At 49.0% G+C, this 13,465-nt stretch overlaps 1 protein-coding gene across 5 annotated transcripts in view; it reads right to left on the bottom strand.

Annotated features, from left to right (window-relative positions):
- EXT2 (exostosin glycosyltransferase 2) overlaps positions 1-13,465 on the bottom strand; it is a 139,106-nt gene that overhangs the window by 105,342 nt on the left and 20,299 nt on the right. For all 5 annotated transcript variants that reach the window (XM_043909952.1, XM_043909922.1, XM_043909932.1 and 2 more), the window contains 3 exons: positions 8,833-9,028; positions 6,485-6,624; positions 5,601-5,694 (listed from right to left, as the gene is read on the bottom strand). In XM_043909952.1, coding sequence (XP_043765887.1) covers positions 5,601-5,694; positions 6,485-6,624; positions 8,833-9,028 — 430 coding nt within the window. The remainder of the gene's footprint in view (positions 1-5,600; positions 5,695-6,484; positions 6,625-8,832; positions 9,029-13,465) is intronic.

The raw sequence follows: 13,465 nt of genomic DNA, 5'->3' as shown, positions 1-13,465 counted from the left end.
CAAAGAAGATGCTGAATGTTTCTGCCACCTCAAAGGCTCCCAGTCAATTGAGTACAAAGAAGAGTTCAAAGGCAAGGCAGGCTCCTGACTTCCACCTCCTAGTGTGGCTGAGGTTAGAGGTCACTGCTGGCGGAGCCACTGACCAATAAAAGAATGTTTGGAAACTCCACTCAACAGATAAACTGAGGATCCATTTACACCTTCCTCCCTCTCCACACAAACACTGCCAACTATACAGTCCAGTGTCTAGTCAGCCTTCCAATATCCTGGGTTGCTCTCTTTTTCATTGTGATTCCAAAGGAGACTGGGGACGTGAATGTTCCATTAGACTGTAGAAAAATACTTAGTTGCATACTTCTTCCTGGCTTCCAACATGAGGAAGGTAGTGGATGGAACCCTCCATCTTTAAGGCTGCCATCAAATACTACCTCCCCAATAAATCTGTCCCTAACAGCTTTAACCCAGACTTCCTCCCATTTCAGACCACTAACATGCTTTGGAAAATCTGCACCATCTTCTCAGCTTTCTTTGGGCTTGTACCCACATATCCCCAGGATGGCTATTAGGCATGTGTGGGTATGGGTCACAAATTTCTTATTATCTCCTATCATTTCCCCTTGGAGGAGAAAAAAAAACATAATTAGGGCACCACTAAGTTAACGAGCTAATACAGCTCATAAGACAATAAAAGGCTGACAAGTTGGCTTTATACCTCTATAACTATTAACCTCTACTGACTTGCTGTGGACAGTGACCGCAGCCATGAAATTAAAAGAGGCTTACTCTGTGGACAGAAAGCTATGACAAACCTAGAGAGCTTATTAAAAAGCAGAGACATCACTTTGCCGACAAAGTTCCACATAGTCAAAGCTATGGCTTTTCCAGTAGTCATGTATAGATATGAGAGTTGGACCATAAAGAAGGCTGAGCACCAAAGAATTGATGTTTTTGAACTGTGGTGCTGGAGAAGACTCTTGAGAGTCCCTTGGACTGCAAGGAGATCAAACCAGTCCATCCTGAAGGAGATCAACCCTGAATATTCATTGGAAGGACTGATGCTGAAGCTGAAGCTCCAATACTTTGGCCACCTGATGCAAAGAACAGACTCGTTAGAAAAGACTCTGATGCTGGGAAAGATTGAGGGCAGGGGGAGAAGGGGGCGACAGAGGATGAGGTGGTTGGATGGCATCACTGACTCAATGGACCTGAGTTTGAGCAGACTCTGGGAGACAGTCAAGGACAAGGAAGCCTGGCATGCTACACAGTCTATGGGGTCACAAAGAGTTGGACATGACTCACCGACTGAACAACAACAAAAGCAACTATTAATCTCTATTAATGGAAGGAATTGATTTCTAACTAAACCACAGAAAGCCCTGTAAGCCACCCCAGCTCTTCCAATGCCATATACGCCAACACAGCCGGTTGCTGGTCTTCAGGGGTAGATAACACAGATGCAGATTGTACTTCAATAGTCTTAGCTTACGTCTAGCTCTTACTTCAGGTTCTAGCCCTGCATATAACTTTAACAGCTGCTTCACTATCACATCTCAGGTGAGGAGGAAAAGTTAACTATGCTTACTTGTCAGGCAGAATATCCTCCTCTCTTGCTGCGTCCTAACTCCCGGGTCATGGTAAGGGCTGTCACCACGTACCCATTGATCAGATTATAGCCCCTGAACTCAAAGCTGCACTACCGTCCTCACCAAGATCCCGCCCGTATCTTGGGGGTCAAATTCAGATACTCTGGCTCTGCCCCATCTCAGGAGAGCAGAATCCTGTGCTAAAAAGCACAGGAAGGAGCGGGTCTCTCTGGAGAGCGGCTCTGAGGAACGGTGTCAGCGTAGCTCATGGCGCTCAGGACTCCTTAAAAATGGCCACTCAGAAGGAAAACGAGTCACTTCAAAGTGGATGGAGCCCTCTGCTGGCGACAACTGTCCGTGCAACCCCCCGGCCCGTCCTGAGCTGCTCAGCAAGAAAATCCCACCCTCTGTTCCTCAGTCTCAGCTCATTCTAACATAAGCAAGCCGGGGTTCTAAGGTATCAACTACTGACGTAACAGGTTTTCCCCTAAAAGCTGATCCCTGTCTTACGATGACTCAAACTGGACCTCCCTAAAGAGAATTCACCGAGGTGTAATACCTTTCAAGAACCAAGCGTGTGCTAGTTTTTTCAGTTACTCCTGCCAAGGTCTGATTGAATCAATGGAGGGGATACAGAAGACTAAGGACAAGCATATTCTGGAAAGAACAAAAGAGCTGTCTCTAATCTTAAAGAGACGACCAGGTTACCAATAGGAAAGCGGCTCCCAAGCACCGCACTTCTGCCCCCTTGGGAGGCATCTGGCAACATGTGCAGACATTTCAAGGTGTCACAGTCTGGGAGACAGGTGTACCACCGACATCTGGGAGTGGAACCTAGTCATCCTTTCGAACTCTCTGGGAACTGCTTCAACTGGATAATCTCACCTCTGGCTGAAATCAGTCCAGTCTAGAAATCCGAGGTTGGGAGAAGAAAAGAGGTCATTCTGGGGACACAGACTATTCAGAGAGAGGGGAGCAGGACTAACCGGGCCACAGCAGCGAAGCATCTCAGAAGGTCTGAAAGGAGCACAGAGAAGAGCGTCAGCAGGCAGAGGGGAGATTTAGGACGGGAGGCCAGGAAGGACTGAAAGTCAAAGTGTGAGTCGCTCAGTCGTATCCAACTCTTTGCGACCCCATGAACTGTAGCCCACCAGGCTCATCTGTCCATGGAATTCTCCAGGCAAGAATACTGGAGTGGGTTGCCAGTCCCTTCTCCGGGAGACCTTTCCAACTCACGGATCAAACCCAGGCTTCCCCACATTCCAGGCAGATTCTTTGCCATCTAAGCCACCAGGGAAGCCCAGGAAAGTACTGAGATCACCTTTATTCTGCCAGTGGACATAATACAGGGTATTCACCACCACAGACAGTAACAGGCCCTCATGACAGGAGGTGGTCATGGGAAAGAGATGACCACTCAATTATTAATGCTGTCAAGGACAGGAGTTACACAGTGTTTTTTAACAGCTGAATGCAACATGAGAGCGGATCTAGCCCACCCTGGATTCCATAAATGGGGGGATCCGAGGAGCTTTGCTCACAGACGTGTCACAGTCGCACAATTAATAGAGACCAACACAGGGCTCAAACCGGAGTCTTTTAAGGACTCCAAATGTGTCCCTCGGAACCCAAATAACCTAAAAGTACACTGTTGTAAGTAACCTTTAGTCACTCCACTTCAATGGTTCTGTGATTCCGAACCTGTCACTTGAAAAGACTGGCAAGGCTCATCTCAGACCCGTGGTTCCTAAGCCAAGTTCCCACGGAAAAGGGCATTCTGTGAGCCGGCCCGGGGTGCTCTGCTCTAAAAACTAAGTGATTCTCTTCCCAATAGGAAAGTAGTGGGCTGGAGAAGGTAATTGGGCAGAATTTGCTCCTTTTTTACCTCCCTGGTGTTTTCTTAGCCTTCTATAAATCTATAAAAGATGGCATCTGATTTAGCAGATGATTCCCTATTTACTTACATTAACAAGTCAAGATGCCATAAAATGAAACATAAAAAACATTAACACCAGGTCCCGTCAAGGAGCATTTTTTTTTTTCTACATGAGTTGTAAGAACCACAAGTTCAGATCAAGACTGTAGAGATTTCTAGGCTGATTTTCTAATTCACTACAACTCAGATGAGGTCAGCAATTAAGCAACAAACTGGGAAGCCCAGAGACTTGAAACAAACATGGATGTGCTAGGAAAAAGACTACAGGGAGGCTAAACTTAACCTGTGATTTGTTTTCAAATCAGAACACCAAAGTGCTTGATAGATGAGGTCACGGGGGTCCAAAGAAGGCAGAGCCTTGGCCAAGGGCACATAGTCAGCAACCAGCCAAGATGGCATTCGACACAGGCAGTCTGTGGGTCAGAACCCACAGACTCAATCACTGCGTGATGTACCATCCGTTCGGTCTAAGGAGCTGGGTACCAAAATAAAGAGGCGGACTGAACACATCCACTAACTCCCTCCTAAAACCCTAAAATGAAGGCATAATCCAAGATAAAGAGAACGGGGGAGGAGATAACACTACCAGAGCGTGGAGGCAGGAAAGCAAGTGGTGGCTGATGTGACAGGCCCAAGACAGCACACCCAAGAGGAGCCGAGAAAGCCCTGCGTTCTGCTGCAGACACTCAGGGGAAGAGGCGGAGCTCGGGGCAGGACAGATGGACAATGTGTTTAAGCAGCAGTCAGAAGCCCAGAGTCCCTCCCCAGTTCCACACCGCCGGGTGACAGCCCTGCCCTCACCCAGACAGAGACCTGAGGCTCATTCCTGCGACAAAGTTGGACACAGGGGTGCGTGGAGACGGCTACAGCCTCCATGGTGAAGGCCCTTCAGACCTCTTCTCTGGCTCATCACCTACACAGATAATTTTGATGAGAATAAAAACTTGTAAAAATCCATTAAAAGAAGAAAAAGAACCAGAGAAAACCATGATCTGAAAGGACGCAGGCACCCCCTCAATGTTCACGGCAGTACTGTTTACAACAGCCAAGACAAGGAAGGAGCCTAAATGCCCACGGACAGAGGAATGGGTAAAAAAGACGTCATACACATATACGATCGAGTATTAGCCATACAAACGAAATAGTGTCATTGGCAGCAACATGACAGACCTAGAGATTATCATGCTAAGTGAAGTCAGACAGAGAAAGACAGATATCATATGATATATGTGGAATCTAAAATAACGGTACAAATGAACCTGTTTACGAAACAGAAGCAGAGTCACGAATGTAGAAAACAAACTTGGGGTTTCCAGGGTGGAAGGGGGAGAGGAATAAATTGGGAGATTGGGACTGATACATACACACTAAAGTGAAAAAGTGAAGTCACTCAGTCGTGTCTGACTCTTTGCGATCCCATGGACTGTAGCCTACCACTCTCCTCCGTCCATGGAATTTTCCAGGCAAGAGTACTAGAGTGGGTTGCCATTTCCTTCTCCAGAGGATCTTCCCAACCCAGGGATTGAAACTGGGTCTCCTGCATTGTAGGCAGATGCCTTACCCTCTGAGCCACCAGGGAAGTCATATACACACCACTATATATCAGACAGACAACTAATAAGGACCTACTGTATAGCACAGGGACTCTGCCCAGTACTCTGCGGGGACCCAGGCTAGCTGATACCACAACACTCAAGGTCAAAGCTCCTGAGAAGCACCACCCTGAAACATACCGGCTTCCACGTCCGTCTCAATCACCGGAGCCCTCACCTGCTGTGTAAACGGCCTTCCAGAGACAGGCAGCTCGGCGTCCTGAACGCATAGCTGACGTGTGACCCTAGCATCACAGCAGGCTTACGTCAGGAGCGTTTCTGAATCTCCGACAGTTATTATTCCAAGCCTTCTCTGATGTAACTCCCTAACACTGTTTTCCTCTTTTAGGTCTGGTTGATTGACACGGTGGAGGACATCAATCCCGTGCCTGTGCTCAGAGGCAAGGATACTGCTCTGCATCCAAGCAATCAAGGCCACCTTTCGCCTCCCCCACGCCCCCTCCCCTGCAGGGCTGCCTGGCCCCTTACCTGTCTCTGCATTTCTTCAATCTGTCTTCGGGGGATGCTCTGCAGAATACTGTACACATCTGACATCTTTTCTTCTGGCACAACTACAGATGCTCTAGAGGCAAGAGGGAGATGGCAGATATACGTACAGCCCTGCATACAAAGCACTGCTGCATGTGTCCCGCTCCGCTCTCACAAGCAGAAGCAACAATGCCCCAGGCCTCCCTCAGCCCCACAGTCCCCGCGGTGAGCAGCCCCTCCTCCCTCTCCCTTACTCAGGGCCGAACAGCTCAAAGGAGCTCCCCCCAGCTCCATCTCTCACCTCCCCATCACCACTCCAGCCTCTCGCTTCCTCCGTCCACTCCCCGCTGTGCTCCAGCCACACAGGTACCTTCTCAGCCTCCTGAATACACCACACTCTGTCGGACCACAGGGCCTCTGTGGGTCCAGTTCTGCCTGCCCAGTACACTCCTCTCCACTCGTCACCATCCACTCTAAGTTAACAATGACTTCTCCTTCAGCTGTATTCCCCAATCCATTCATTTATCCAGCATGTATTTATGGAGGCCCTAGTATGTGCAGGGCCACATAATCTCTGTCATTTTAAACTGCAGGACTCAACTCTGCCACTGGAGCTCAAAAACAGCCAAAGATCATGTGTCAATGAATGGGTGTGTTGTGATGCAATAACACTTTATTTACAAACACTGGCAGCATGCCACATTTGGCCCAAAGGCCTCGGGTGACCAGTCGCTGCTGCAGGTCCATGGACTAACTCTCTTGATGGAAAATGGAGCAAAAAATTCTGAAGGAGTAGTTCTCAGACCTAGCTATGCATTACAATTGCTGGGGGACTTTAAAAATAATCCATGCAGGATAAAGGTTCATCAGAAGGTAACACCCACCTCTTCCAGTCAAGGACTTCAGAGAAAGGCAGAACGTAGGAGTCTGCGATGATCACTGGGACGCAGCCAGCCCGTAACACGTCACTCAATACCGCCTGGCCCAGCCGAGCTCCACGAAGGACCATGCAGAAAGTAGCCTCCTGCAGAACACAGGCAGAGGGAGGGGATTACAAGCCAGTTCCACTGATCCACTTACTCTGATCCCAGCAGACCATGAAGTCCTCTCAAGGGCTGAAGCCAAGCAACACCGAAAATGCTAAAAGATAACAGCTCACCCGGGTCAGACTGAAAAGCTGAAGTGGTTGCAATGCTCTGGATTTCCACTCTTGAGTGTCACTGCAATGCCTCCGCTGCTTGGATTCTGAAAATGTTCACAACCCAACTCCAGGTCTTCCTCTGGAAACTCAACAGCGTGACTTCCCAAGGACTGGATTCTTTCAGCCCTGGGGTGCTAAGTACATATACCGTGGCTTCCCAGTGCTCAGAGAACTTACTTCCGCCTGCCTTGTACTAGAATTATTTGGACTGGGAATATCTGGCTCTTGAGAGGACCCCCCACACAGGAAGCATCAAATCTCCTTTCATCTTTCTACCCCCCACTGCATCCAGCAGTGTGCTTCGCATACAGAAGACATTCATCTCATGAATGCTATGCCTTTGAAAACACATTAAGGCGTATACATTCTATTTAGATACAACTGAACAAAAAGCAAGACCTCACTAAAGGTCTTCCTCATTCACTCCCTCAAACCCACTGGGTGTGGGGCACATTCGGGAAAAGGAGAGATATACAAGAGAAAAATGTGGTTGTAATAGGTCAATCAAAAAAACAGGGAAAGCTCCGTCTCTAATACTCAAGTTTCTTCCAGTTTTTTGCCTCTTGGGGAGAAAAGAAAAAATTAAAAAGCAAAAATACTGTTTAATCTTTAAAGCTAGAGAAAAGGGGAGTTCAGAAGAAATATGAAGTAACTCAATATGCCAAATTCCTCTGGGGATAAAGGAGAAAGCGACGAGAAAGGGCAGGGGTGGAGAAGGGGCATCGGTCATGGCGCCCGGAGGGGCAGGTGGACGCTCAGCCGGCCCCAAAGAGTCGGTGTCCAGATGTGGACACATGTGCTGATAACCATTCTTCCTGTCTAGACAAAGGTTACTATAAATACTCCCGCTCACATCACCACCGTTATCAGTCAGGCATTCCAGAGGAGATGCAGCACTTTTTGAAGGTATTTTAACAATCCCCGCACAGGCCAGTTCCCTTTGGAGACTTTGAAAAAATAAAAATCACACACAATCACACCAGCTCCTTAAGATCCCTCCTTGAACTGAACTATTTGTATTTTAAATACTTAAGTGAACAAAATATTTCAAATATAAGGAAGGCTGAGTGCCAAACACCTGATGCTTTTGAACTGTTGGTGCTCTCGGGAGTCCCTTGGACTGCAAAGAGATCAAACCAGTCCATCCTAAAGGAAACCAGGCCTGAATATTCATTGGAAGGGCTGATGCTGAAGCTCCAATACTTTGGCCACCTGATGTGAAGAAGTGACTCATTGGAAAAGACCCTGATGTTGGGAAAGACTGAAGGTGGGAGGAGAAGGGGATGACAGAGGATGAGACGGTTGGATGGTAATGAGTTTTGAGTAAACTCTGGGAGATGATGAAGGACAGGGAAGCCTGGCGTGCTGCAGTCCATGGGGTCACAGAAAGTCAGATATGACTGAGCGACTGGACAATACCAGAGTAAACAAAACTCAACTTCTGCTTTCCTGGCCCCCTGGCTCTTGGAGCATCAAACAGCCTGCTTATAATACAGGAGCATAATACAGGACTGCTCTGCCTGCACTGACAAAGTGCTGCCACCCCCACGACACCAGTAGGACACGTGTGGGGTGGCAAAAACACCAAGAGACAAAACGGTAACAAAAAATAAAGGCCTCCGACTCCCAGGAAGAACTCACTGTGGCCGTGCGAGCTGGCTCAGTCGGAGGATATAAGCTGCAGCAGCTTACAGAAACAAGTTCCCCTGGGCTGGATGAGGAATACAGGAATAAGAGCAAAAAACAGGTGCCTGCTTTGACTACGCGTCTCCTCTGTACATCCACGGGGTGTGCCTTTTTGCGGTAAGATGGGTTCGTGGAAGGAGCAGGAACGCTCACGGGCCAAGCAGCTTTGCACTAACAGCGCGCGGACCCCGAAGCCCCCGGCAGCCCGCGGGGCAGCAGTGGGCAGCAGTCCGGCCTGGCTCTCCCCTCAGGGAGCTCGGCGAGCGTGGCTCGGAGCGGGAACGCCCGATGGCTGGGGCCAGTCCCGGCCCAGCCCGGGCCCTGAGAGGCGGGCGGCGCACTCACCTGCAGCACCTGCGGGTAGTCGAAGGCCTGCTGCTGGTGGCAGCGCTTCCGGGCGGCGGGGACGCCCTCGGAGAGGTTGCTGCACTTGTCCAGCACCAGCACCGCCTCGCCGTGTCTGGCCTGGAGGGCGGCCAGGTCCTCTCTGGACTCCGGGTGCAGGGCCACCTGGGACGACAGGAGGAAGTACCGCCGCGGCCTGCGAAGCAGAAAACGGGGCCCTGGGACCTCGGCAGCCGCTGTGCGAGTCATGGCGAGGCCAACTTCGGGTCTAGAGCTTAGGGCGACGAGTGCTTTCTCACCCATCTTCGCTCACGTCCTTGACTTTTGGGGAAGCTACACGCGGTAGCACTGCTGAATATTTAAACTATTATACATGCTAAGAAGGCAAGCGATGACTCATTCGCATGCTGAAGCATCATGTCATTGTTAAAAGAGTTCATTTAGGAAAAGTTCTTAATGTTTTGAGGAAATGCTTATAATAGGCTGAGTTTAGGGAGCTTTAAGAGTGTGTGTGTGTGTGTGTGTGTAAAGAGAGAAACCGACTGACTGGTTGATTATCTGGAAGAACATCCAATGTTAGCATTAGTTCGATCTGAGTTCTCTGCTCTGAAAAGCAACTGAGAGCAGGCTGCATCCTTCAAAGAAGAAAACAAGGGGTCTTAACAGACAGCACTGACCGTGAAAACAGACTACTTCCGGCTTCTGAGTGGCACCCTATGCTATGGGTGAGCTCCAAGGAAAGACAGCCCCCATCCTCAAGGCCATATGGATTCAGGAAGACCAAACTTGGTCATGGAGAAGAAGTGGAAAAAACTAGCTTCGTCAATGGATGGAACCAGTCTTAACATCACATAGCAAGGATGCATAAGAGAAAATGGACTGAAGAAAGGATTTCCAAGGGTCTAGGTACATCAAGGCTGTATATTGTCACCCTGCTTATTTAACTTAAATGCAGAGTACATCATGAGAAACGCTGGGCTGGAAGAAGCACAAGCTGGAATCAAGATTGCCAGGAGAAATATCAATAACCTCAGATATGCAGATGACACCACCCTTATGGCAGAAAGTGAAGAGGAACTAAAAAGCCTCTTGATGAAATTGAAAGAGGAGAGTGAAAAAATTGGCTTAAAGCTTAACATTCAGAAAACTAAGATCATGGCATCTGGTCCCATCACCTCATGGGAAATAGATGGGGAGACAGTGGAAACAGTGCCAGACTTTTTTTCGGGGGGCTCCAAAATCACTGCACATGGTGACTGCAGCCATGAAATAAAAAGACGCTTACTCCTTGGAAGGAAAGTTATGACCAACCTAGATAGCATATTAAAAAGCAGAGACATTACTTTACCAACAAAGGTCCGTCTGGTCAAGGCTATGGTTTTTCCAGTGGTCATGTATGGATGTGAGAGTTGGACTGTGAAGAAAGCTGAGCGCCGAAAAATTGATGCTTTTGAACTGTGGTGTTGGAGAAGACTCTTGAGAGTCCCTTGGACTGCAAGCAGATCCAACCAGTCCATCCTAAAGGAGATCAGTCCTGGGTGTTCATTGGAAGGACTGATGCTGAAGCTGAAACTCCAATACTTTGGCCACCTCATGCGAGGAGTTGACTCACTGGAAAAGACCCTGATGCTGGGAGGGATTGGGGGCAGGAGGAGAAGGGGACGACAGAGGATGAGATGGCTGGATGGCATCACCGACTTGATGGGCATGAGTTTGAGTAGACTCCAGGGGTTTGTGATGGACAGGGAGGCCTGGCGTGCTGCGGTTCATGGGGTCGCAAAGAGTCGGACACGACTGAGCAGCTGAACTGAACTGAACTGAACTGAGCGCCATTCAGAGCTTCACGAGAAACAAAATGTGAATGCATTGGGGAGACCAGAAGGTAAGTAATTCTCTCCAAGAAGGCAAGATTCCCACAAGGCAGAGAGGTTACAGAGGCAATAAACACAACGCAGGCAAAGGAACCAGCAGGGATCATTGAAGAAGAAAGGAATAATATAAAGCAGGTTCCAGAAGAAATGAAACCCCCATCAAACCTAGAAGCAGGACTCAAATCTCCCTCAAACTGTACAGACCAGGGAAAACACCCAAGACAGCCATCTCTAGGCACTGCCACCAGGGAAGCTAACAGGAAGCGGTGCATAAGAAAGGACTCAAACCCTCTAGTCTGAACCCAACCCACTAACCCCTTTTCTTCTTGCCTTGGAGAGAAAGAAAGGGAAATTGCTTTATTTTCATTTCTCAGGCTTAGTTGGAGGGTCCAGCTGGAGAACACCTTACACATCTACCTATGGCCAAAAAATAGACACTCTCTGAGAAGTTGTCATCTTTCCCAAGCTTTAAGCTTCACGCCCAAAACACACAGAGCAGTGAGTGAGGAAATGAACGCTCTCCTGGCCAGCAGATCAGCTCGACTCCAGCAAATGGAGCAGCATACACCATAGCTGATGGCCCTCAAGTCGCCGGAACCATTTCTTCTGGTCATTTCTCTCTACAGCCGAACTGAAAGCAAAGGCAGGCAGGAAAGACACGGACAAGCAGATTCCCTTAGAACTTCACTGTCTGATAGCAATTAGCCACGTGAGACCACTTAAATCTATTAAAATTGTAAAATCCAGTTCCTCTGTCACATTAGCCTCATTTCAAGTGCTCAACAGCTATATGTGGAAGTGGGCACCTGAGTAAATACAGATCGTCTCCTCACTGAAAGTCCTACTTGAGAGAGCTGCCCCGGATGGCAGTGCAGACCCAGAGCCCAGGGCAGAGGCGAGCAGATGTTAAGAAAGACCAAACAGCAGCCGGTCGGGGAGACAGTTTGGATCAGCCGTCTCTCATCCTGGACAATTTCTCCTTCAATTGCATTTGCTGAACAATACGTTGGCTATTTACAGCCAAAAGAATTCCTTCTAGCCACTGAAACAGACTCTCGAATTCTATCCCCAGCCCTGAGCCTCAGTCATTTTTCTTTTGTAAAATGATCAGTTTGCAGAGGGGAGAGGTCGGATGGGAAGATCACTTATAGGGAGTACTCTTCAGTCATCTCAAAGTGAGGATTTCTGTGATACAAGCTCAACTGCTTAAAACAGGAGGAAGGTGGACAGTCAAACTCTCAACACAAGCATGGAAGCCACCTCGACAATTAACACCATTCGAAAACGAACTGTCTTGTGAGGTGGTGAGTCTTTTTGATTATAAATCAGAAAACTTTTCGGGAAGAAATTACAGTAACAAGGTATACGTTACGTTAGGGCTAGTGTTAGTTGCTCAGTCGTGTCAGACTCTTTGCAAACCCCACGGACGGTAGCCCTCCAGGCTTCTCCATCCGTGGGATTTTCCAGGCAAGAATGCTGGAGTGGGTTGCCATTTCCTTCTCCAAAGTTAGAGCTAAATGGACTCTAAAGGTCTTTCCAATCCCCAAGACGCTGGCTCTATGGCGGTTGCCGCAGAGCACTGGGAGTTGCTGGGTGTCTCTGGAGACTTCCTAATTAAGTAGAGCTGCTAACACAAAACTGGTGCTCCAGGCTGCTCCAACAGAAGCAGCCATGCTGGTGTCCGAGGGGGTGTCCCTGCAGGCGGGTGTGGAGTGCTGGCGTCCCGGAGGGGACAGGGCGTTTCCGTGCAGTGGGGGTGGCCCACTGGGAGAGCTCTAGTCCTAGTCAGGGGTGGCGGGGGAGAACCTGGGGGAAGAGTGGGGAGGTGGCCTGGCCCAGACTGTGAGATCCCTGAAAGAGGGACCGGGGAGGGGGCAGAGGGAGTCATGGCCTCCCCGCCTGGGATGCAAAGACCAAGTGAGGGCAGGAGGGCAGCCCAGGCTGATGGGGTATGGGGAGGGTGATGGCGAGAGCAGCACCCCTCCAGTGTGGGGGGTCAGAACCCAGGAAGGGTAGGAGGGCGTCTATTCCGCGGTGATGACGGGGAGCAGGAGCACAACGTAGGGGGTCAGAGCCCGAGTCGGGGTGCAGAGGTCACCTGTGCAGTGAGGGGCAGAGGCAACCACAGAGCTCCGGTCACATACGACAGGGTTGATCAAGTAAGATACAGGGGATAATGGGAGCCAGACTTCTGTCTGAGAAGGAAATTCCAACAATGGAAAGAGAAAGAACCAGAATTCCCAGCAGCCCCGGATGGAACAGGAGAGAGCGATCGGAAGGCATGGTTTTCAATACACGTAGACGTAGACAGAGAGAGAGCCATCTACATAGACAGAGAAAGAAATACAGATGCTAACATGTGGAGCTCAAAGAAACTCCGGAGTAAAGAAAGACTCTGGGCTGACTTTGTTGTTAAGAAACACAGTTCTATTTTAGACACTCAGTCACCACGCTCAGTGGGTCCCCACCCAACACTACCATTTTCTACATAACTGTGCAGATGTGAACAAGAGTCTAAAAATGTTTCCCCTGCCTGCATGCTGGCTCACCCTGACCTGGCAGATGGTGGGTTGGTGGAGTAGGCCCATTTTAGTTTTAAGCAAACAAAATCTTAAGGTGGATTTGTTTTTCTTTCGAGGACTAAAATGACCAGCTATGACTTTCATGTTTCCTCCCAGCAGGGCTGATATCGAAGCTTCAGCAAAATCATGCTGAGAACTCCAAGTTTCCCTCCATAGTAACCGTTGTAAACTCCCAATTTA

The sequence above is a fragment of the Cervus elaphus genome, chromosome 1 (genome assembly GCF_910594005.1).
Source record: "Cervus elaphus chromosome 1, mCerEla1.1, whole genome shotgun sequence".
NCBI classification, from domain to species: domain Eukaryota; kingdom Metazoa; phylum Chordata; class Mammalia; order Artiodactyla; family Cervidae; genus Cervus; species Cervus elaphus.
This window is presented reverse-complemented; position numbering and strand designations above follow the sequence as displayed.